Here is a 27,726-nt window from a genome sequence, read left to right on the forward strand (position 1 = left end):
ATCCTCGCCGTCCTGCCCCTTCTTATGTCTTTTACAGGATCGGCAGGACAACTAGCCGCGGTACACCATATTATGGTTGCATTCTCCCTACAAGCGTTACTCTGAGGACTTTACTTTTATATGGTAACTCCTATTTAGCACAGCTAGGGATTTGCTACAGATGCAGTCAGATCTCACGATTTAAAATTTTAAAAAAGCATACCTCACCTAGAAGCGCTGTCCAGGGCTCCGCTGCAGCTTCTTCCGGGTCCCTGATACTTGTTTTCTTCATCTCTTCTGGCCAGGATTGAAAATCCCTGCCTCCTGGAAGCGCTGGCTGTGATTGGCTGATGTGTAGCCAATCACAGCCAGCGCTCGATGAATGGCTGTGATTGTTTCATCGAGTGCTTGCTGTGCTTGGCTAAGCGTCAGCCAATGACAGCCAGCACCTCGAGGACTTTTTCAATCCCTGGCCAGAAGAGATGAAGGAGAATAGTGCCGAAGATCTTGTCAATGGGATCAGAGGCGCCGGAATACTAGCCCCCGGGGATATATATGGAGGCAGCCCATGACAGGGTTAACGGGGAGGCCAGGGTTAATTGAAGGGTGAAGAGGGGGGGGGTGTAGTATAGGGGGGAGTAGAGGGGGAAGTTAGAGAGAAAGTGCGGGAACAGCAGGGGGAGGAGCATCCCTAGGCGGCAACGGAGGAAGAAGAAGCAGAAGGAGAAGACGGAGGCCACGAGGAAGAAGAGGGAAAAGGTAGAGAAGTCCCAAGACCCCAGACCGAAGTCCCAAGACCCCAGACCGAAGTCCCAAGACCCCAGACCGAAGTCCCAAGACCGAAGTCCGCAGACCGAAGTCCCCAGACCGAAGTTCCAAGACCTGTCCGTGAAGAGCCCGAAGGTGATCGTCAGGAAGGGCCCAGAAGAGGACTTACCCGACATGGAGGCCGCCATGGAGAAGATCCGGGCAGCGGTGGAGGAGCGGGGCATCGACTGGCTCATGAGGGTCCTGGACGTCGGGGCCCCGGGCCCATCGGAGGAGGAAGCGGCACCCGCACGGTCAGCAGCGTCGGGGGGAGAGGCGTCCGGAGCCCCTGCAGCAACAGCGGTGAGAGAAAGGGGCGAAGGACAGCTGCTGCGGAGAGCCGTAAACCGGAGGCAGCAGCGGGAGCGCTGTCGGGGACTGCTAGTGGCCGGAGGGAGGAGGGAGCAGGCAGACACCTGCAGCATCGGCGCCGCACAGAGAGTCCCTCACGGGCCCCTCTGGGCCGGCTCCCTGCACCATTCATGCCATCGGGGGAGCGCAGGCCCGGGAGGAATCTCGCCGGGCGGCACGGCGCAGCGTCCAGCACTAGGTCCCGTGCTGCCAGGGGGGCGGGGCCTAGCACCGGGCTGTCGGCGGTGAACAGAGCTACAGCGTGGGGCCGCTCTACAGGAGAGCCGGTGGTAGCAGAGCAGCCCCACAGTGACTTCTCTGGACTAACTGAAGTGCGGCCCGTGAGAGCCAGGCAGAGCAGCAGGCAGGCGGCTGCGAATCCGGAGGTGCGTATGCAGCCAGAGGAGGACCCCGGTCGTCAGTTCGGACCACATTCTGACGAGGAATCGGATCCGCTGGAGGGAGGATCGGCGGCTGGTGGGACTACAGCCCCTACGCAGCCAGGTGAGCAAACACACGGGGACACTACACTACATGCAGTTAGCCGCGTTGCGCACGCGGGAGATAGCTTTGGGGGGTGGACAGGGGATGGGGGGGCGATGGCAGGCACACGTGGCGCAGCGAGTGATTTTGGGTTATTTCTGGGTGGATTATGGGAGTTGTGACGCAAGCAAGACGCAAGAGCAGGGCCGTCGCCAGTAGCTGCTTGGACGCTACCGTCCAATGCGTCGATCGCCGACGATAGCGCTAGGGGAGGTAGCACGGCGGGGGCGTCGGTAGGGCAGCAGGTAGCGCCCGTTACGGTAGGGGTCCAGACGGAGAAAGATGGGGAAGGGATTCGCCTGGATGACAGAGCGAAGGGGGAAGTTTATGTGTGTTTCGAGGGCCCCCTAGGTTCACACTTAAAGAAGGAGGTTAGAGAAAAGATTTGGCGCGACGAATGCGTCGAGATCTTTTCCCTTCTCCCTTTGGAAAAATTCAATTTAGATAAAGGGAAAAGGACAGAATATAAGAAGGAAGAGGAGAAAAAACGTCGGTGGAGACTGATTCCACAGACGTTCTCTAACTGGATGCAAGCCTTCGCCATTCTGGCCAGCGTTATAGGTGAAAAGGCGCCGGAGAATTGCTCCGGCCTTTTTTGCTATCTCGATGCGATAGGTGAGGCGTACAGAGTATACGGGGGCCAAACGTGGCTTAGGTACGACGAACAATTTCGTCAGCGGAAAGCGATCCGACCGTCTATTCGGTGGGATCAGAAAGATATTGGCCTATGGTTGCGGGTAATGGCCCCAGTTAGGTTTGGTCAGCCCTTTCAGGGGGGGGCCGGGACTAGCAGCTCGGCCAGTGGTTCCCAAGGGGGGGGGGGGGGCAGGGAGGACAGTCAGGGAGTCATAGGATTGTGTTGGCAGTTTAACGACGGCCAATGCAAATTCGGGAACTCTTGCAGGTTCAAGCACGTCTGCTCCGTGTGTAACGGCACGTCACATGGAGCAGCAAAGTGCTTTAAAAAAGGATAGGGTTTCGGGGCACCTGGAAAAAGGGATGACACCAGTGAAACTGGCAAAGATGGTGCCGTTTCTAAATAGGTACCCCGACCGAGATAAGGCGAGTTTATTGTTTGAGGGTTTTAGGGACGGTTTTAGAATTCCCGCCCCAGTTCATAGGGTTCCGGTCACAACCAAGAATTTGCCGTCAGCGATTCGGCAATCGGCTGTGGTGACCGAAAAATTGTTTAAGGAGGTTCAGTTAGGCCGCATGGCGGGACCGTTCCGTTCCCCGCCCGTGGCGGACCTGGTGGTCTCACCGCTGGGGGTTGTTCCTAAGAAGGAACCTAACAAGTTTCGACTCATACACCATCTGTCATACCCAAAGGGGGCGTCAGTAAATGACGGTATAGACCCGGAAATTTGTTCTGTAGTGTATACTTCATTTGACGCCGCAATAAAATGGGTCCGCAGGTATGGGCAGGGAGCGAAGCTGGCAAAGGTGGATATCGAGTCTGCGTTTAGGTTGCTCCCAGTTGCTCCAGAGAGCATTCGTTTGTTAGGGTGTTTTTGGGAGGGAAGTTATTTTGCGGATAGGTGCCTACCCATGGGCTGTTCCATTTCTTGCGCTTATTTTGAAGCGTTCAGTTCCTTTTTAGAATGGGTAGTTAGGGATTGCACGGGGATTAGGTCAGTGATCCATTATTTGGATGACTTCCTATGCATAGGGCCAGCAGGTTCGCCTATTTGTGCAACTTTGCTGGGGTCACTTCAATGGGTTTCCGGTCAATTCGGGGTGCCTTTGGCGCCTGGGAAGACAGAGGGGCCCACTACATGTTTAAAGTTCCTGGGCATTACCATTGACACGGTTGCAATGGAATGCAGATTGCCCGAGGAGAAGTTGACAGAGTTAAAGGCGGAGGTAAAAAGAGCAAGGGTTGTCACCAAGGTCACTTTGAGGGAGCTCCAATCGTTATTGGGCAAGCTTAATTTCGCTTGCCGAATAATGCCGATGGGGAGAATTTTCAGCAGAAGGTTAGCGTCAGCAACGGCGGGGGTTCGGTTACCCCACCATTTTATCCGGCTAGGCAAGGAACTCAAGAAAGATTTAGCAGTATGGGCGGCGTTTCTAGAGAACTACAACGGTCGGTCAGTAATGATGGAGGAAATGGTAAACAATTTTGATTGGGAATTGTTTACTGACGCCGCAGGGAGTTCAGGTTTTGGGATTTACTTCCAGGGCCAGTGGTGCGCGGCCGGATGGCCGAGCGACTGGTTCTCGTCAGGGTTGGTAAGGAATTTGGTGCTACTCGAGCTCTTCCCCATTATAGTAGCGGTGGAGATATGGGGCGAGCAATTTAGGAACAAGAGAGTACGCTTTCACTGCGACAACCTGGGGGTCGTGCAGGCGATAAATAAATTGTCTGCATCATCCCCTCCAGTGGTGGCCTTACTGCGCCACCTGGTGCTGAAAGCGTTATCACTGAACGCTTGGATAGGTGCGGTACATGTGCCGGGGGTGAGCAACTCACTAGCGGATGCTCTTTCTCGTTGCCAGTGGGAGCGATTCCGACGTTTGGCCCCGGCAGCGGAAAAGGAAGGGGTGTCTTGCCCGAGACACATCTGGAGCGTGGTCAGCGAGCAGTGAGGCACTTGATAGGTACCTCACTGGCTCGGAGTACGTGGACGTCTTATAGGGCAGCCTGGTCGGAATGGGAGGAGTGGCTGCAGCAGTGGGGAATCGTGCGTTCCGACGAGGACAGGGTAGGGGCGTTGTTGGGATGGTTGGGGAAAAGTTCTGAGACAGGGTTGTCAGTCGCCAGAGTTAACAAATTTATGGGAGGAGTGGCGTTTGGCGCTAAGTTGCGGGGTTTGACTGATGTTACAAAGAATTTTGTAGTGAGACAGGCACTAAAGGGGTTTAGAAGGGGGCGGGGGGGGGGGCCAGATATGCGTCGGCCAATCTCGTTCGACTTGTTGAAAAGATTGGGGGGCGCATTGAGGGAGATATGCGGGGACGGGTTTGAATACTCGCTTTTTAAGTTGGCTTTTTCATTAGCTTTCTTTGGGGCTCTTCGGCTGGGGGAACTGGTTTCCCCCAGCAAAAAGAAAGGGGGGGGTTTACAAAGCGAGGATACCAAGGTTATAAAAGGGCGGTTGGAATTAGTCATACGTCGTTCCAAGATGGATCAGGAGGGAAGAGGTCGGAGAGTGTCGCTAGGACAAGTGCGGGGAGAGTCCATGTGCCCAGTTAAATGTTGGGAGGAGTACAGTTTGGTAGCAGGAGTCAGGGTAGGGCCTCTTCTGCAGCACCGAGATGGTCGTTTTTTGTCAAGGTTCCAGTTCGAGGCAGTGTTAAGAAGAGCGATAGATACGCTGGGATTAGACAGCTCTAATTTCGGGACACATTCTTTTAGAATAGGCGCGGCAACGGAGGCAGCAGAGAGGGGACTGGATAGTCAGGCGGTGATGGGCATCGGTCGGTGGAAGTCGGGACGGTTTAAACGTTATATCAGGCCGCACTTGCTTTAAGTGGGGGGGGGGGGGGGAGTTTTTTGCGGCGGGGTTAATTACGACTAGTTGTTTTTTCTTTTTGTTACAGATCATCGAGCCGCGTTGGTGTGGATAATGGGCCACTCTTTTGTGTATTGGGGGGGGGAGAGGGCTAAGATCAGGCCTAACGGTAGACAGTTAAGGCTGAGTAAAGAGACGGCGGTAATTCGATGGATCGGAGTGCGGGGCATGGCCTGGTTCCGGGTGTTACAGGACGTTCAGCGCCTAGTCTCCCTAGACAGGCCGCCTAACATCCTCGTACTGCACGTCGGGGGTAACGATTTGGGGCGGAGACCCTTTAGGGACCTAGGTAGGGACATCCGGTACGATATGCTTCGTATGTTGCAGATGTACCGGGGCTTGATCTTGGTCTGGTCAGAGATGGTCCCTCGCAAGGTGTGGCGCGACGCGCGCTCAGTGCGGGGGATAGACAAGGCCAGGATCAAGGTTAACCGGGAGGTTTCACGCTTCGTTGCGCGTAATGGAGGAGTGGCCGTTCGGCACATAGATCTTGAGAAGGGAGTAGGAAACTATTGGAGGAGCGATGGCGTGCATCTCAACGAGATTGGGACGGATCTGTGGTTAGAGGGGGTTCAGGAGGGAATAGAACGTGCGTTAGTTCTGTGGGGTGCTGCGCAGGCATGAGGTGGTCATGCCATGCTGGCGGTGGCGTTCGGAAGGGGGGGGGGAGTTCTTGGAGCCAGCTGATGTGCGGGGCGGGGGGGGGGGGGAAACGGGGGGCTGATGGCTGCCTCCCCCCCCCCTCCCCCTTTTTGGTATAGTGTGTGTGGTCAGCCTGTCGCCTCCCGGCTCTGTCAGGCCGTAGTCCCTGCAGAGAAACGTGGCTAGCCGAGGAACGGCTCGCGCCTCTCTGAGTCGGGAGGAGGAGGGCGACTAGGGGCAACCGGTTGTGTGTTGCCTCCCGAGTCGGCTGTCTTGCGACGGGAGGGTTTTAGCGGGAAGGATTTCAGTCTCCCGAGTCGGATAGAGGGAGAGAGCGGCGGGAGGCAGGACGGAAATCCTTTTCCCTGTTGGGGAGGCGACAGAGGGGGTTGGAGGCTCCAGGGACTTCCCCCTTTTCAGTGGGTTGTTTTATTTGATGTTTTTACCCAATTGTTAATAAGAATTTAAATAAACGGCCGCTGTGGCCAAAATTTATCCAAGCTAGAAGTTGCAGTGTTTTAATTGAAGAAAGGGGGAGGTTGGGTTAGGTCACAGAGGTCACATCCGATATACCCGCGTCATGTCTGGCTCCGTTGATGTCCCTCATATGACGGATCTGTCACACCGTTACTAAAGTTTTTCTGCTCCTATGATGCAAATGTGAACAGATTCTTAGGTGTAAGATATAAAGAGATATTGGTAAGTGGAGCTGTGCTTTATCTTGTCTCGATGTCCTCCATAATTGTAGGTTTACCACCTGGGCGAGGGTCAGGATTCCACGTCCTGGCTAAACAATAACAAAGGAGACCTGGGCAAGATGTTCCTCTCTCACTTGGAGAATGTGGTTGACTTCCTCCACACCGAGTTCCCCGAGAAGAAACTGCTGATGTGGGATGACATGCTGAGAAAGCTGAGCAGAGAGAGCATACAAGGTGAGTCGCCGCCTGTCTACTGTTTCCTTTTAGCAAAAACGGTAGCCAATCAGAGGGTGGGGTGGGGCTATAATACAGTGTAGCCAATCAGATCCTGGCAGTGATGAGTGTAGCAGCAGATGAGTATGCTGAGCATATGGGGCAATGACCTGTCCACTTTCTTTGGTATGTTAGTAAGACAGTAGCAGTGACGGAGGGGGACATACAAAAGGTTACAAGAAGCTACAGCAGCACAGAGTATCTTAGATCAGGAAGTGATCTGTGGTTGTGCTAGTGAGGACAGGACGGAATGTGATGTGTCAGCAAAGTGGAGACAAGTAGAAGGCCACAGACATGATTTAAAGTGACCCTCCGGTCCTGAAGAAACATAGATGGCCGCACCGCTAGTCTGACTACCTGAGGCACACTGTGCATTAATATGCATGGATAGTCAGCGCTTGCCATGCTGAATCCTCAGGTGAATTCCAGTCATCTAAGCCTCGCTTTACGGTGTATGTGCTGGAAGATGAGACATGAGAGGCGCACGTCACTTACATGGGATTCAGCCTGGTTTGTACTGAGGTCAGAAGGAAAGTGGGTGGCAGCGAGAGGCTGAAGAGGAGGGATTTAACAAGTGACATCTTTACTTGAAGCTGTAATGGCGCCGCCTCTTGAGGCAGGGCATTTGACTAACAGGCGCTCTGCAATAAAAGTAGGATTTTGACTTTTCTGCCGATTTGCTCTATTCTGCTTAAAACATCAATGTTATCCTGCTGCTATGCTGTTTTACACTGTGGGGCCAGGTAATATACCTATATTCTGCTGACAGGTTCCCTTAAAGGTAGTGGTAGGAGCAAGGGATAGTGATGCCAGATCTATGAGCAGGCCATACATAAGATTTCTCCGTTGGGGGTCAGTCAGGAGACCCCGTACATGTATTAGATTGTTGGCAGTGGTGATTTAAGGGATTTTTAACACAAGAGTTTTTTTCCGGGCGAGTATGGTCCGATTTTCAATTTTACGGAAATAGAACGCACTGATTTCATAATCAGACAGTCTGAGCAAAAAAATGCAGCATGTCCTATCTTGGTCTGATTCTTGGGCAAGAATTGTCCATTTAAATCAACGGGTGCATTAAAAAAACGGAATGACATATGAGTGCGTTCTGTTTTTTTTTTCATGCACCCATTGATTTTAAAGGGGTTGTCCCACGGCGAAAGTGAAAATTGTTTTTTTTCACTTACCCCCGCATTCTGCCCTGTTAAAAAGAAAGCATGGGTTAGTTTTTAAAAAGCACATTGCGCTTACCTGCATCAGCATTCTGCAGCTTCTTCTTTTCTTCTTGTGAAGATGGCGCCGCTGGTCTTCTCCCACGGTGGACCGCAGGTCTTCTCCCATGGTGCACCATGGATTTTCTTCTCCTTCCTTGCGTTCCATTGCCTCCTGATTGGCTGGAATCGGCACACGTGACGGGGCGGAGCTACGATGACGACGCGGTGACCAGCTCTCCGGCACGAGCGGCCCCATTCACCAGCCAGAAGACCGGACTGCGCAAGCGCATCTAATCGGGCGATTAGACGCTGAAATTAGACGGCACCATGGAGACGAGGACGCTAGCAACGGAGCAGGTAAGTGAATAACTTCTGTATGGCTCATAATTAATGCACGATGTATATTACAAAGTGCATTAATATGGCCATACAGAAGTGTATAGCCCCACTTGCTTTCGCGGGACAACCCCTTTAATAGAACTTTTCAGTTAGATCAGTTGAGCCACCTTCCATTTTTTAATGCACAGAAAACACAGATGACACTTGGATGACACTCTTGTGTGGAGAAAAGCAAAAACACATGAAAATCAAAAGGAAAATTGGTCAGTTTTCCCATGGATCGGAATTGCACTCGCCCATTTGAACCAGAAAAGTCCAACATGGAACCACGTTTTAAATATGCATCTTAAATAGGGATTTTTAACACGGTTTTCAATGTTGTATGTAGATTTTGATGCGAATTTTGAGCTTCCAATGAGTTTAATGAGAAAATTTGGCACCAAACTAACATCAAGAAGTGATAAGTCCCTTTTTTTCCAAGTCTGCAGGAGGAAAAATCCATGTAGTTTAATTAGTAACATGGGATGTCCATTAGAATCAATATCTGGTATTGCAGCTCGGCCCCTCTTCACTGGGGCATTTTTTTAGAGTCAGGTTAAGTGCTCCCTCCCTCGGGCATATTTGCTCGTGTGCAAAATGTATGTGAACAGTATGATGTCAATCCGGTGGAAAATCGCAGCATGCTCTATTTTTGTGCGCACCAAATGCCCCCATAGAAGTCTATGGGGGGAGGGGGTGCAAATGGGCACACAATACACAAGGAGATGCGCAGTACGCAGCACAATTCAGCTGGAAAAGGAACACATACTAAATGTGTCTTCTGACCTCACATCCCCTTGGACTATCTATGAGTAAATTTACAACTGCAGTTTCAAAAGTCACAGGCAGGGGGCAGCAGTTATTATACATCATGCAGTTGTCAGCTTCAGCTGCATATCTATATATATAAAGACGAAAGCCCTCACTGACTGACTCGCCACTAATTCTTCAACTTCCCGATGTCGTAAAACATGAAATTTGGCACGAGCATTGATTATGTCATAAATAGGAAAAGTTAATGGGTCCCAACTCGATTATTCAATTCTAAGCGTAAAAGAATTAGCATCCAAATTTTACGTACGGAATCTAATTCTCTCACTTCCCGATGTCATAGAAACTTGAAATTTGGCATGAGCATTGATTATGTCATAAATAGGAAAAGTTAATGGGTCCCAACTCGATTATTCAATTCTAAGCGCAAAAGAATTAGCGTCCAAATTTTATGTATGTAATCTAATTCTCTCACTTCCCGATGTCATTTTATATAAAGGAAACCTTGCATGGTTACCTCCACGTGGTGTTTTCTGGGTAACGCAAAGAACCATGCAAAATGGTGAACATATTTTTTTCCTCGGTATCTCTAAAGTAACCACGACTTCATAAGATTTTCCGTGTGAACACCAGATAAACACCAGTACCAAATTAACTCGGGCGAAGCCGGGTATATCAGCTAGTTGTATAATAAGGGAGAGTGGCATCACATTGTCTTAAAGGGGTTGTCCCGCGCCGAAACGGGTTTTTTTTTTTCAATAGCCCCCCCGTTCGGCGCGAGACAAACCCGATGCAGGGATAAAAAAAAACAAAACGGGTAGTGCTTACCCGAATCCCCGCGCTCCGGTGACTTCATACTTCCCTTGCGAAGATGGCTGCCGGGATCTTCACCCTCGGTGGACCGCAGGGCTTCTGTGCGTTCCATTGCCGATTCTAGCCTCCTGATTGGCTGGAATCGGCACACGTGACGGGGCGGAGCTACGAGGAGCAGCTCTCCAGCACGAGCACCCCATTCAACACAGAGAGGACCGGACTGCGCAAGCGCGTCTAATCGGGAGATTATACGCTGAAAATTAGACGGCACCATGGCGACGGGGACGCCAGCAACGGAGCAGGTAAGTGAATAACTTCTGTAAGGCTCATAATTAATGCACAATGTACATTACAAAGTGCATTAATATGGCCATACAGAAGTGTATAACCCCACTTTGTTTCGCGGGACAACCCCTTTAAAGCTTCAGAACGGCTGCATAGCTTCGGGCTACTTACAGTTGCTGTAAGAGACCCTATACTGTAAATGCATCCACATCTACGGCATGTACCTCCTCTGCCATTCTGGGGTCCGTCAGTCAATGTAAATGCTGTCCTGGGATGACTCTACTGCTCAGTGGTCTGTGCATTCACTACCTGCATTGAGGAGTATAATGGTTTGATTCGCTCTATTGGATTGATGACATTATGGCTGAGATGAAGGTGTTCTACCTACAGACCTATAGTGCTCATGTCACTGATTGCCCATTGTCTGTCCCTGCAGGTACGATCATTACTCAGTGCTCTGTGAGCTGCTCCCGGTGGGCATCCCCTCCCTGGCGGTGTGTCTAAAGACTCTCAAGTCCGGTAAGTGCGTTCACTTAAGTCACTGAGATGTGTCGCCTTATCTGCAGCATTGTCACCTGTCTTCTCCCACACAGGAGACCTCAACGAAGATGCCAAGAAGGACATCAGTCACATACTAGGATTCAGCAGCATCAATCCGGAGAAAAACACTTGGTAACTACAACCCATAGCCTTTACTGAGGGGGTTAAAAAGGTTGGACCAGAATTTCAAGTTCTGTCCACTTTATTTACTTTCATTGAGGCCGTCTGCACAGCGGCGGGTCGGATTCTGCATGTGGAATCCGGCCCTGGCAGCAGCAGCGTCCGTGCGTACCTGCTTTCGTTTTCTTCTTTCTGTACTGCGGATGGCTGCACGGCTCGCCGTCGGACATGCGCAGTACAGATTTTTTTAAAAAATCCTTGCTTTTCCCGTGGAATCTGCGTTTTTCGCTCATCTGCATGAAAAATCACTTTTGCATTGCACTATATAGTTGATATTTGCTGCGGAATCCGGAGGCGGTCGCTCTCTCTGGATTCTGCAATTCAAGTCCGCCCCTGTGCATTCACCCTTAGGGCTTATTCAGACGACCGTATATCAGCCGGGTATTCACGCTGGCCGATATATGGTGTCCCTCTCTGCAGGGGGAGGAGGCTGGAAGAGCCAGGAGCAGTGCACTGAGCTCCTGCCCCCTCTCCGCCCCTCAGCACTATTTGCAATGAGAGGAGGCGGGGTGGGGGTGGAGCTAAGTTTTAATTTTTAATGCTTTTCTTTACTCTTTCCATACTTTGCTTTTTCCTTGCACCTTGTTTGTACTGTTTTTAGTGTTCACTCAGCTTTCTGAAGAAGAGGTTATACCTCGAAACGTGTAACCTGCTGGTTATATAAGAAAGCATCTTTAGTTATCTTTGGCTCCACCTCTCATCTAATTTGACACCCGCCACCAGGTTGTGCCAGAGTCCTCCCTTTTTTAGACTTCTATCAGTGTATACCAGGCACAGAGCTGTAGGTTACATAGCATTGGTGTCAGGTATTTGCAACTTAATCCCATTCAGTGGATTGGGACTGAGCTGCAGAAAGGTCACGTAACCAATAAACGTGTCCTCACAGCACTTGTCTGGGGTTAAAAAGCTGATTGATATGGATCCCAGGAGTAAGACCCCACCAATCTGGTATTGATGGCTCATCCTAAGGACAGGCCATCAATATTCACATCACGGATAATCCCGTTAACGGGAACTTGACATTATGTTTGACCCCCATAAACTATGTTATGGGGCTCCAAGGTGATGGAATGGGCAGTCCTTGGACCAGTGTCTCATATTCACTTTCTGCGTGCGCATTTCCCATTCATCTCTATGCAAGATGCATGTGCAGAAAGAGTCAAGCTGTTGGCACCTGTAATCTTTGTGGAGATACAGCTCTGCAATGGAGCACCCAGTGAGTAGGAACGCAGCTCCCAGGACTCTCTGTTCCATCACCTTTCAGCCCCATGACACAGTATATGGAGCTCAAATGCAATGGCAGGTTTTCAGTAAGGCTGCAATACCAGAAATAGCCCATGAACAAGAGTGGCGCTGTTTCCAGAAAAACCCTGGAAACCCTTTTAATGAACGACAATGAAGTTTACAGAAGAAATAGAATTCTTTGGTGATTTCTTCCTCTTAGTGATGGGACCGGAGGATTTCCTGGATCTGAAATTTATAACATGGTGAAGAAAGTCCACAGCGAACTGAAGGGGAAGGTTCATGAAATCACAGAGGGAGACAGGTAAGAAGGGAATGACCAAACTATGACTGCACAGCAGTGGATGTGAGCTATATGACTAGTAGAGTACCCAGGGACAGGGTACATCACAGGGTCCATACGGTGGTGCTGGGCACCAGCTCCACAGTCTCCATGGTACAGGGCAGAGTTTCTCAGTACTAAATACCTTCTGCTGGGGCTGATTTTGCCAAAAATTAAAATCTCAATTTTTTTTAATTTATGGAAAGTTTTCAATTTCAATCTCAATTTTCTTTTTTTGCTAAATACTAAGACTGCGAGACGAGTTGTAGATTTCAGTGGTACCATGTAGGGGTACAAGTGGAACTTTTTGATTGCTTTTTATTGTGTTTTTTAGGAGACAGATGAATGGAAAATAGCAATGTATCTATAATTAAAATAGTGACTAGTCGCCCTCTCCTTGGGCCACCGACCTGGTCTCCTCTGCTCAGGTCTCTGCTAAAACCGGTAGTGATGACGTCACATCCATTGCTCACATGACCACTGCGGTTAATTGCGGTCTACAGTGGTCACATGTTGTTTACGCAGTCGTGACCACTGGGGTCAGCGATTGGCTGAAGCAGTTATGTGAGCAATAAATGTGACCCTTTCAGTGGGGAGCAGGTAGACAGCGCTGGGCCAGAGCACAGCAATACCATTCCCTACTTACCCTAAGCTTCTGTTTTAAAGTGGCAGTAACCCTTCCTTATATCCGCCTGTATCCTAGGGAGGCTTCCTATGTCCCCCGTTTAAAAAAATCCTAACCCTTTTATTGTCCATCAAGGTAGCTGTCTGAGGCCTTTTTTTCTGAATGAGTTGTATTCTTCAATAGTACTATTTAATGTACCATATAATGTACTGAAAAACGTAAAAAAAATTCTAAGCCAAAACTTTTTTTATATTTCTGTTGAGGGCTCGTTTTTTACGGGACGTTCTGTGGTTTAGGGCTTATTCACACGGGCATCTGCGTTTTTACATTTGCCCACCGGCCCATGTGAACTGGTGCGTTGTAAACCAATGCATCAGAGGGGCAGTGTATATTAGCCGGGCATGAAAAGGCCGATATTGGATTCCAATGCATCAGATCACACAGACGTATTCCTGAGACGTAAAAGTGCCCGCCCGGAAAGATCTTCCTGTCCTGACTATGGCCACTGCCAAGGACTCCTATGGGAGCCAATGACAGCAGCCAGAGAAGGAAGGTGGAAGAGAGTTTAGCAGTGTGTCTGCTAAACTCCCTCCCCCTTTTATCCTCCCCTCCGGCTGTTTGCAATAAGCCCTTAGTTTGATAGATCAAACTTTTATGGACGCAGAGATGCCAAGGCAGAATAAACAGTGTTCCAAGTGCAGGCGTTAAGACAGACTTGATTTAGAGTACCTCCACACGGTGATCCCTTAATTTAGGATGCCCTTGTGTGAACAACTAAAGACGTGTAGCTCAACCCAGCAGTCCCAGACTTCAGGACGCTCGGGTATGTAAATTAAAGACAAGTACCTCTGCACTGGGCCTTGGGAAAACACACTCGCGGTTCACTCACGCTCCCTCTCTCTCTGGGGCTTACTCTTCGCTCATGCTAGAACAGTCAATCAAGGGAACCTCTCCTCTTCTTCCATTCTTCACTGCATGAGGGTTGAAGGTTCCCCTCATGGAGCCAGCACTCTTGATCAGGAACCCAGAAGAATCTCAACCTCTGAAGAATGGACCCCTCAGAACTCCTTTCCCACTCTCAGACACTCACATTTATAGCCTCATACCACGACAGGACCTAAATTGATACATTCACAGGCAATTTGCAGGCCCTTGCAAACACTTAACCCATCACACGCTGCAGCTGTGCAATACACATAAGAGCATGACTAGACAGATTTGCACAGTACACCAACATAAGACAGGACATGTATGACATTATGGAGTGAGCCAGGAAAGCATGTACTGGGCCACTACACAATCCTAACCCTGGGGCCGACCCAAAAAGTACCTTATATGGGCTGGGGCCTATTCTGTTAGGTATGTACCTTACAGAGCAGACTGCCAGGGGGAGACACCCGGTCCATGGTCTATTGGGCTCTGCCATGGCCTTCTGGATCGTGGTTTTTAAGGTACCATTTAAGCTCTCTGCTCTACCTCTGCTTTGTGGATGGTACGGGGCATAAAAGGCCTGTTCTACCCCCAAGGCCTTCATTACTTTCTGTATCACTTCTCCTGTGGAGGGAGTACCTCGGTCACTCTCAGTTATCCCTGGTACACCGTACCTGAATACCACCTCAGATATCAGTTCTTGGCGATCCTGAGCGGGAAAACCCCAGTCGATCAAATGAGGATAGGTTATCAATAAAGATAGCCCAGAAAAGCCCTTCAATCCACAATCAGGCTCTGGTGGTGGCTTATCTCCTAGGGAACAAAAGGATGGGGTATGAAAAATGAACATCCCTATCCGTCTTTTCCTTGACATCATCAGTCAGGTGACAGTTGAGCTACCCTAATACCCATTAGAGAGTCGTCTGGCCCTGCCGTTATCAGCAGGTTTGGATGACTAAACTCTAATATGTATGGGGACCTTAGGCTTCCTTCACATGGGTGACACGAAAAAAAAAGGTTGCTCACCTATTCTGGTGGCATAGACCATATGACTGCCCCACTGACCTCCTGCACCCATACAGACCATATGACTGCCCCACTGATCTCCTGCCACCATACAGACCATATGACTGCCCCACAGACCTCCCGCCACCATACACACCATATGACTGCCCCACAGACCTCTCGCCACCATACACACCATATGACGGCCCCACTGACCTCTCGCCACCATACACACCATATGACGGCCCCACTGACCTCTCGCCACCATACACACCATATGACGGCCCCACTGACCTCCTGCCACCATACAGACCATATGACTGCCCCACTGACCTCCTGCACCCATACAGACCATATGACTGCCCCACTGACCACCTGCCACCATAGGGACCATATGACTGCCCCACTGATCTCCTGCCACCATACAGACCATATGACTGCCCCAGTGACCTCCTGCCACTATACAGACCATATGACTGCCCTACTGACCTCCTGCCTCCATTCAGACCATATGACTGCCCCACTGACCTCCTGACACCATACAGACCATATGACTGCCCCACTGACCTCCTGCCACCTCCTGCAAAAATGACTTTCATGATGGTAAGGGCAAAACAGTTATAAACTACAAGAAAGTGAACTACTGGTGACAGGACAAAATTGTTTGATAATTCCTATGCATAAATGGAGGCGTGCAGCCTCTACAAAGGGGAGGAGCCATTATAAAGGGGAGGGACCTGTAGAACAGCTTTCACATTAAATACACGGTAATATATTAAACACAATCCACATTCCGTGTAGAAACACTGGGTGGCAGCAACACACCATTGCATTGTACTAGTGATTGCCTCAGCAGTGCAATGTCGCCACCTGGTGGTAGAAGATACTCATTACAAACTAATACAAACAGAACTGTAATCAGTGATTTTTTATAAATCGTTCTTCTGCTCAGCGATACTGTCTGCACCGTGTATATAGTGCATCCCTTATATATAATACATCACTCAAGTATAAATAGGGGGAAATAAGATTATATGGGAACAATGGATACATTACCTCCACAATACACTGTGCATGCAGAGACCCCTCCGCCATGCAGACCATATGACTGCCCCACAGACCTCCTGCCACCATACACACCATATGACTGCCCCACTGACCTCCTGCCACCATACTGACCATATGACTGCCACACTGACCTCCTGCCACCATACGCACCATTTGACTGCCCCACTGACCTCCTGCCACCATACAGACCATATGACTGCCCCACTGACCTCCTGCCACCATACGCACCATTTGACTGCCCCACTGACCTCCTGCCACCATACAGACCATATGACTGCCCCACTGACCTCCTGCCACGATACACACCATATGACTGCCCCACTGACCTCCTGCCACGATACACACCATATGACTGCCCCACTGACCTCCTGCCACCATATACACCATATGATTGCCCCACTGACCTCCTGCTGCAATACTGACCATATGACTGCCCCACTGACGACCTGCCACCATACAGACCATATGACTGCCCCCACTGACCTCCTGCCACCATACACACCATATGACTGCCCCACTGACCTCCTGGCACCATACAGACCATATGACTGCCCCACTGACCTCCTGCTGCAATACTGACGATATGACTGCCACACTGACCTCCGGCCACCATACAGACCATATGACTGCCCCACTGACCTCCCGCCACCATACAGACCATATGACTACCCCACTGACCTCCTACCACCATACACACCATATGACTGCCCCACAGACCTCCTACCACCATACACAACATATGACTGACCCACTGACCTCCTACCACCATACAGACCATATGACTGCCCCACTGACCTCCTGCTACCATACAGACCATATTACTGCCCCACTGACCTCCTGCCTCCATATGCACCATATGACTGCCCCACTGACCTCCCGCCACCATATGCACCATATGACTGCCCCACTGACCTCCCGCCACCATATGCACCATATGCACCATATGACTGACCTACTGACCTCCTTCCACCATACAGACCATATGACTGGCCCACTGACCTCCTGCCACCATACAGACCATATGACTGCCCCACTGACCTCCTGCCACCATACAGACCATATGACTGCCCGACTGACCTCCTGCTACGATACAGACCATATTACTGCCCCACTAACCTCCTGCCCCTATATACACCATATGACTGCCCCCATTGACCTCCCGCCACCATACGCACCATATGACTGCCCCAGTGACCTCCCGCCAGCAAACACAGCATATGACTGCCCCACTAACCTCCGGCCACAATACAGACCACATGACTGCCCCACTGACCTCCTGCCACCATACAGACCATATGAGTGCCCCACAGACCTCCCGCCACCATACGCACCATTTGACTGCCCCACTGACCTCCAGCCACCATACAGACCATATGACTGCCCCACTGACCTCCTGCTGCAATACTGACCATATGACTGACCCACTGACCTCCTGCCACCATACAGACCATATGACTGCCGCACTGACCACCCGCCACCATACGCACCATATGATGGCCACACTGACCTCCTGCCTCCATACAAACCAAATGACTGCCCCACTGATCTCTTGCCACCATACAGACAATATGACTGCCCCACTGACCTCCTGCCACAATACAGACCATATGACTGCCCTACTGACCTTCTGCCTCCATACAGACCATATGACTGCCCCACTGACCCCCTGCCACCATACAGACCATATTACTGCCCCACAGACCTCCTACCATCATACACACCATATGACTGCCCCACTGACCTCCTGCCACCATACAGACCATATGACTGCCCCACTGACCTCCTGCCACCATACAGACCATATGACTGCCCCACTGACCTCCCGCCACCATACGCACCATATGACTGCCCCACTGACCTCCCGCCACCATACACACCATATGACGGCCACGCTGACCTCCCGGCACCATACATACCATATGACGGCCCCGCTGACCTCCTGCCTCCATACACACCATATGACGGCCACGCTGACCTCCTGCCTCCATACACACCATATGACGGCCACACTGACCTCCTGCCTCCATACACACCATATGACGGCCACACTGACCTCCCGCCAGCATACAGACCATATGACTGACCCACTGACCTCCCGCCACCATACGCACCATATGACTGCCCCACTGACCTCCCGCCACCATACACACCATATGACTGCCCCACTGACCTCCCGCCACCATACACACCATATGACGGCCCCACTGAACTCATGCCACCATACAGACCATATGACTGCCCCACTGAACTCCTGCCACCATACTGACTATATGACTGCCCTACTGACCTCCTGCCTCCATTCAGACCATATGACTGCCCCACTGACCTCCTACCACCATACAGACCATATGACTGCCCCACTGACCTCCCGCCACCATACGCACCCTATGACTGCCCCACTGTCCTCCCGCCACCATACGCTCCATATGACTGCCCCACTGACCTCCAGCCACCATACACACCATATGACGGCCACACTGACCTCCCGCCACCATACACACCATATGACTGCCCCACTGACCTCCTGCCACCATACACACCATATGACTGCCCCACTGACCTCCTGCCACCATACAGACCCTATGACTGCCCAACTGACCTCCGGCCACTATACAGACCATATGACTGCCCCACTGACCTCCCGCCACCATACAGACCATATGACTGCCCCACTGACCTCCTACCACCATACACACCATATGACTGCCCCACTGACCTCCTGCTGCAATACTGACCGTATGACTGCCCCACTGACCTCCTGACACCATACAGACCATATGACGGCCCCACTGACCTCCTGACACCATACAGACCTTATGACTGCCCCACTGACCTCCTGCCACCATACAGACCATATCACTGACCCACTGACCTCCTGCCCCTATATAGACCATATGACTGCCCCAGTGACCTCCTGCTACCATACACACCATATGACTGCCCCACTGACCTCCTGCCACCATACAGACCATATGACTGCCCCACTGACCTACTACCACCATTCAGACCATATGACTGCCCCACTGACCTCCTACCACCATACACACCATATGACTGCCCCACTGACCTCCTGCCACCATACACACCATATGACTGCCACACTGACCTCCAGCCACCATACAGACCATATGACTGCCCCACTGACCTCCTGCTGCAATACTGACCGTATGACTGCCCCACTGACCTCCTGACACCATACAGACCATATGACGGCCCCACTGACCTCCTGACACCATACACACCATATGACTGCCCCACTGACCTCCTGCCACCATACAGACCATATGACTGCCCCACTGACCTCCTGCCTCCATACACACCATATGACGGCTACGCTGACCTCCTGCCTCCATACACACCATATGACGGCCACACTGACCTCCCGCCAGCATACAGACCATATGACTGCCCCACTGACCTCCCGCCACCATACGCACCATATGACTGCCCCACTGACCTCCCGCCACCATACAGACCATATGACTGCCCCACTGACCTACCGCCACCATACACACCATATGACGGCCCCACTGAACTCATGCCACCATACAGACCATATGACTGCCCCACTGACCTCCTGCCACCATACTGACTATATGACTGCCCTACTGACCTCCTGCCACCATACAGACCATATGACTGACCCACTGTTCTCCCGCCACCATACGCTCCATATGACTGCCCCACTGACCTCCCGCCACCATACACACCATATGACGGCCACACTGATCTCCCGCCACCATACACACCATATGACTGCCCCACTCTCCTCCTGCCACCATACACACCATATGACTGCCCCACTGACCTCCTACCACCATACACACCATATGACTGCCCCACTGACCTCCTGCTGCAATACTGACCGTATGACTGCCCCACTGACCTCCTGACACCATACAGACCATATGACGGCCCCACTGACCTCCTGACACCATACAGACCTTATGACTGCCCCACTGACCTCCTGCCACCATACAGACCATATCACTGACCCACTGACCTCCTGCCCCTATATAGACCATATGACTGCCCCAGTGACCTCCTGCTACCATACACACCATATGACTGCCCCACTGACCTCCTGCCACCATACAGACCATATGACTGCCCCACTGACCTACTACCACCATACAGACCATATGACTGCCCCACTGACCTCCTGCCACCATACACACCATATGACTGCCACACTGACCTCCAGCCACCATATAGACCATATGACTGCCCCACTGACCTCCTGCTGCAATACTGACCGTATGACTGCCCCACTGACCTCCTGACACCATACAGACCATATGACGACCCCACTGACCTCCTGACACCATACACACCATATGACTGCCCCACTGACCTCCTGCCACCATACAGACCATATCACTGACCCACTGACCTCCTGCCCCTATATAGACCATATGACTGCCCCAGTGACCTCCTGCTACCATACACACCATATGACTGCCCCACTGACCTCCTGCCACCATACAGACCATATGACTGCCCCACTGACCTCCTACCACCATACAGACCATATGACTGCCCCACTGACCTCCTGCTGCAATACTGACCATATGACTGCCCCACTGACCTCCTGCCACCATACAGACCATGACTGCCCCACTGACCTCCTACCACCATACAGACCATATGACTGCCCCACTGACCTCCTACCACCATACACACCATATGACTGCCCCACTGACCTCCTGCCACCATACACACCATATGACTGCCACACTTACCTCCAGCCACCATATAGACCATATGACTGCCCCACTGACCTCCCGCCACCATACAGACCATATGTCTGCCCCACTGACCTCCTGCCACCATACAGACCATAGCACTGCCCCACTGACCTCGTGCCACCATATAGACCATATGACTGCCCCACAGACCTCCTGCCACCATACACACCATATGACTGCCCCACTGACCTCCTGCCACCATACAGACCATATAACTGCCCCACAGACCTCCTGCCACCATACACACCATATGACTGCCCCACTGACCTCCTGCCACCATACACACCATATGACTGCCCCACTGACCTCCTGCCACCATACAGACCATATGACTGCCCCACAGACCTCCTGCCACCATACAGACCATATGACTGCCCCACTGACCTCATACCACCATACAGACCATATGACTGCCCCACAGACCTCCTGCAAAAATGACTTACATGATGGTAAGGGCAAAACAGTTATAAACTACGAGAAAGTGAACTACTGGTGACAGGACAAAATTGTTTGATAATTCCTATGCATAAATGGAGGCGTGCAGCCTCTACAAAGGGGAGGGGCCATTATAAAGGGGAGGGACCTGTAGAACAGCTTTGACATTAAAGCCCTCCACAGCGCAGCGCCACCCTATATCGCCTCCCTCATCTCAATCCATCACCCAGCCCGGGCTCTCCGCTCTGCTAATGAAACCAGACTGAGCACCCCTTTCATTCGAACTTCTCATTCCCGCCTCCATGACTTCTCCAGAGCAGCACCGGTCCTCTGGAACGCACTACCAAAGGCTACCCGAGCAATCCAGGACTCGCAGAACTTCAGGCGTGCTCTAAAAACGCACCTCTTCAGGGAGGCATACCGAATTCCCTAAACAAACCCCTCTGTACTCCGCCTGATAACATGCTCCCTGACCTACTGACTGCATTCCCTGCTAGCCATCATAAACCGCTCCTGCAGTCACACAGCTAAATGTCTGACCATTGTGCATCTGTATAACATTCCTCACTCTTCCACCTCGCCATACCGTGCCCATCTCCAGCCCCTTTACCTTCTGTATCCCCCCATTACTTGTAGTATGTAAGCTCGTTGGAGCAGGACCCGCACCCCTATTGTTTCCATCAACTGATTACGATTGTAACCTTGGTTCTGTAATGTTTGTATTTTGTCTTTCTGCATTCCCCCTGTCTATGTAAGCGCTGCGGAATATGTTGGCGCCATACAAATGAAGGTTATTATTAATATAATACACACAATCCACATTCCGTGTAGAAACACTAGGTGGCAGCAACACACCATTGCATTGTACTAGTGAGTGCCTCAGCAGTGCAATGTCGCCACCTGGTGGTAGAAGATAATGATTACAAACTAATACAAACAGAACTGTAATCAGTGATTTTTTATAAATCGTTCTTCTGCTCAGCGATCCTGTCTGCACCGTGTATATAGTGCATCCCTTATATATAATACATCACTCAAGTATAAATAGGGGGAAATAAGATTATATGGGAACCATGGATACATTACCTCCACAGTACACTGTGCATGCAGAGACCCCTCCGCCATGCAGACCATATGACTGCCCCACAGACCTCCTGCCACCATACTGACCATATGACTGCCCCACTGACCTCCTGCCACCATACACACCATATGACTGCCCCACTGACCTCCTGCCACCATACACACCATATGACTGCCCCACTGACCTCCTGCCAGTATACAGACCATATGACTGCCCCACTGATCTCCTGCCACCATACAGACCATATGACTGCCCCACTGATCTCCTGCCACCATACACACCATATGACTGCCCCACTGACCTCCTGCCACCATACAGACCATATGACTGCCCCACTGATCTCCTGCTGCAATACTGACCATATGCTGCCCCACTGACCTCCTGCCTCCATATACACCATATGACTACCCCATTGACCTCCCGCCACCATACGCACCATATGACTGCCCCACTGACCTCCTGCCAGTATACAGACCATATGACTGCCCCACTGACCTCCTGCCACCATACAGACCATATGACTGCCCCATTGACCTCCAGCCACCATACACACCATATGACTGCCCCACTGACCTCCTGCAACCATATAGACCATATGACTGCCCCACTGACCTCCCGCCACCATACACACCATATGACGGCCACAATGACCTCCCTCCACCATACACACCATATCACTGCCCCACTGACCTCCTGCCTCCATGCACACCATATGACTGCCCCACTGATGACCTGCCACCATACAGACCATATGACTGCCCCACTGACCTCCTGCCACCATACAGACCATATGAGTGCCCCACTGACCTCCTGCTACCATACAGACCATATGACTGCCCGACTGACCTCCTGCCACCATACAAACCATATGACTGCCGCACTGACCTCCTGCCACCATACAGACCATATGACTGCCCCACTGACCTCCTGCCACCATACAGACCATATGACTGCCCCACTGACCTCCTGCCACCATACAGACCATGTGACTGCCCCACTGACCTCCCGCCACCATACACACCATATGACGGCCACACTGACCTCCTGCCACCATACAGACCATGTGACTGCCCCACTGACCTCCTACCACCATACACACCATATGACTGCCCCACTGACCTCCTAGCACCATACACACCATATGACTGCCCCACTGACCTCCTGCCACCATACACACCATATGACTGCCCCACTGACCTCCTGCCACCATACACACCATATGACTGCCCCACTGACCTCCTGCCACCATACAGACCATATGACTGCCCCACTGACCTCGTGCCACCATACAGACCATATGACTGCCCCACTGACCTCCTGCCACCATAGAGACCATATGACTGCCCCACTGACCTCCTGCCACCATACAGACCATATGACTGCCCCACTGACCTCCTGCCACCATACAGACCATATGACTGCCCCACTGACCTCCTGCCACCATACAGACCATGTGACTGCCCCACTGACCACCCGCCACCATACACACCATATGACGGCCACACTGACCTCCTGCCACCATACAGACCATGTGACTGCCCCACTGACCTCCTACCACCATACACACCATATGACTGCCCCACTGACCTCCTGCCACCATACACACCATATGACTGCCCCACTGACCTCCTGCCACCATACACACCATATGACTGCCCCACTGACCTCCTGCCACCATACAGACCATATGACTGCCCACTGACCTCCTGCCACCATACAGACCACAGCACTGCCCCACTGACCTCGTGCCACCATACAGACCATATGACTGCCCCACTGACCTCCCGCCACCTTACGCACTATTTGACTGCCCCACTCACCTCCTGCCACCATACAGACCATATGACGGCCACACTGACCTCCTGCCTCCATACACACCATATGACTGCCGCACTGACGACCTGCCACCATAGAGACCATATGACTTCCCCACTGACCTCCTGCTGCAATACTGACTATATGACTGCCCCACTGACCTCCTGCCACTATACAGACCATATGACTGCCCCACTGACCTCCTGCCTCCTTATACACCATATGACTGCCCCATTGACCTCCCGCCACCATACGCACCATATGACTGCCCCACTGACCTCCTGCCTCCTTATACACCATATGACTGCCCCATTGACCTTCCGCCACCATACGCACTATATGACTGCGCTACTGACCTCCTGCCACCATACAGACCATATGACTGCCCACTGACCTCCTGCCACCATACAGACCATAGCACTGCCCCACTGACCTCGTGCCACCATACAGACCATATGACTGCCCCACTGACCTCCTGCCACCATACGCACCATTTGACTGCCCCACTCACCTCCTGCCACCATACAGACCATATGACGGCCCCACTGACCTCCTACCACCATACACACCATATGACTGCCCCACTGACCTCCTGCCACCATACAGACCATATGACTGCCCCACTGACCTCCTGCCACCATACAGACCATATGACTGCCCCACTGACCTCCTGCCTCCTCATACACCATATGACTGCCCCATTGACCTCCCGCCACCATACGCACCATATGACTGCCCCACTGACCTCCTGCCTCCTTATACACCATATGACTGCCCCATTGACCTTCCGCCACCATACGCATCATATGACTGCGCTACTGACCTCATGCCACCATACAGACCATATGACTGCCCACTGACCTCCTGCCACCATACAGACCATATGACGGCCACACTGACCTCCTGCCTCCATACACACCATATGACTGCCGCACTGACGACCTGCCACCACACAGACCATAAGACTGCCCCACTGACCTCCTGCCACCATACAGACCATATGACTGCCCCACTGACCTCCTGCCACCATACAGACCCTATGACTGCCCCACACACCTCCAACCACCATACACACCATATGATTGCCCCATTGCCCTCCTGCTGCAATACTGACCATATCACTGCCCCACTGACGACCTGCCACCATACAGAACATATGACTGCCCCACTGACCTCCTGCCTCCATACAGACCAAATGACTGCCCCACCGACCTCCTGCCACCATACAGACCATATGACTGCCCCACTGACCTCCTGCCTCCATACAGACCATATGACTGCCCCAGTGACCTCCTGCCACCATGCAGACCATATGACTGCCCCACTGACCTCCCGCCACCATACACACCATATGACTGCCCCACTGACCTCCTGCCACCATAGAGACCATATGACTGCCCCACTGACCTCCTGCCACCATAGAGACCATATGACTGCCCCACTGACCTCCTGCCACCATAGAGACCATATGACTGCCCCACTGACCTCCTGCCACCATAGAGACCATATGACTGCCCCACTGACCTCCTGCCACCATAGAGACCATATGACTGCCCCACTGACCTCCTGCTGCAATACTGACTATATGACTGCCCCACTGACCTCCTTCCACCATACAGACCATATGACTGCCCCACTGACCTCCTGCCACCATACACACAATATGACTGCCCCACTGACCTCCCGCCACCATACACACCATATGACTGCCCCACTGACTTCCGCCACCATACACACCATATGACTGCCCCACTGACCTCCTTCCACCATACAGACCATATGACTGCCCCACTGACCTCCTGCCACCATACACACAATATGACTGCCCCACTGACCTCCCGCCACCATACACACCATATGACTGCCCCACTGACTTCCGCCACCATACACACCATATGACTGCCCCACTGACTTCCGCCACCATACACACCATATGACTGCCCCACTGACCTCCCGCCACCATACACACCATATGACTGCCCCACTGACTTCCGCCACCATACACACCATATGACTGCCCCACTGACCTCCTGCTGCAATACTGACTATATGACTGCCCCACTGACCTCCTTCCACCATACAGACCATATGACTGCCCCACTGACCTCCTGCCACCATACACACAATATGACTGCCCCACTGACCTCCCGCCACCATACACACCATATGACTGCCCCACTGACCTCCCGCCACCATACACACCATATGACTGCCCCACTGACCTCCCGCCACCATACACACCATATGACGGCCTCACTGACCTCCTGCCACCATACTGCAGTCCCATCCATCGCTGCAGTCTCAGTACCTGCCGCTTGGAACCCAGCGGAAGCGGTGGGCGGTCATGTGCCATTCATTGTGCATGTGACCACTCAGCGATTTGTAGGAAGGTGATCGGGTGCCCGCTGACAGCGCTGGTATACACTGGGATCGCAGGTGAAGCCGCTGCTCCATCCCCTGCCTACTGGCCGGCGCTTGGAATTGCAGGAGCAGCTCCTATTGATTTCAATAAAGGCTGTTGCTGCAGTTACAAGCGCCGGCCACTACACAAATGTCGGAGCAACGGCTCCTGCTGCGACCCCAGTGTATATTAGTGCTGTTAGTGGGCGGACAAACAACTATTGAAACCTATTCTGAGGATAGGTCAATAACCCTTTCCAATCCATTTTTGGATTAAGGGTTTCCTAGGGGGCTTGTGATTTCTGCCGTTTTATATAACGGCGCCATCTACTGACTATATTCAATAACTACATGATGGGATGTGTGGGAGCAGCCTGACGAGTGGCCGGCAGAATAATATAAGTATACACTGTCTAACAAGCATACATCTTCCGATATTGGAGCTGTACTGACTTCAGTGGTTAACATATTTGTTATCCCTGATCCTGTAAGAGTCTGATTTATTAAAATAACCCACAATTTCTCCCACACAGTGACCGTCTTCAGACACCGTGCCGGAGTTCCACTTTTTTAGTCACCCAGTCTGCAAGAAAAATGTTATACAAAGTGATCACAAAGCTGTATGTGGCCCAAAACAGAACCAACGGAAACTTCAGGCTGCCGCACAAAAACCGCACCGTCACACAGCTGCATCGATGGAGAAATACCGTGATGGGGCTCAAAAGATGGGGGCAGTCATGTTCGTATTTCTTAAAAACATGGAAATGTGGTATCGCCGTATTCATACTGATCCACAAAATCAAGTTAACGTCATTTTTTTCTGTACTATTGACGTCATGAAAACAAGACCCCTTAACAACAGTGGGATTGGGTTTTTTCAGTTCATTTTATGGCACCCTTGTAAAATACATCTCGCCCTCACATGGCAGTGCCATCTGATACACCAGAGAGTTGCGTCTCAGTCGTAACATCTATACTCCTTTTTTATTTGGGAGACGCCATGTTCACATCAAAGCTGTTGACCCTCGTTCTAGTGGTCCAACCACAACCAATTTTGCTGGGCATG

General features: G+C 51.6%; 1 protein-coding gene across 1 annotated transcript; it reads left to right on the forward strand.

Moving 5' to 3' along the window:
• LOC136578087 (uncharacterized) lies at nucleotides 1-27,500 on the forward strand. The gene is made up of 5 exons (XM_066577990.1): nucleotides 1-123; nucleotides 6,586-6,769; nucleotides 10,860-10,938; nucleotides 12,431-12,532; nucleotides 27,194-27,500. Exons 1-5 carry the CDS (start codon nucleotides 121-123, stop codon nucleotides 27,498-27,500), a joined length of 675 nt encoding a protein of 224 aa, XP_066434087.1. The 5' UTR covers nucleotides 1-120.
• The last annotated feature ends 226 nt before the right edge of the window (nucleotides 27,501-27,726 follow it).

Source organism: Eleutherodactylus coqui, chromosome 8 (assembly GCF_035609145.1).
Source record: "Eleutherodactylus coqui strain aEleCoq1 chromosome 8, aEleCoq1.hap1, whole genome shotgun sequence".
Classification (NCBI taxonomy): domain Eukaryota; kingdom Metazoa; phylum Chordata; class Amphibia; order Anura; family Eleutherodactylidae; genus Eleutherodactylus; species Eleutherodactylus coqui.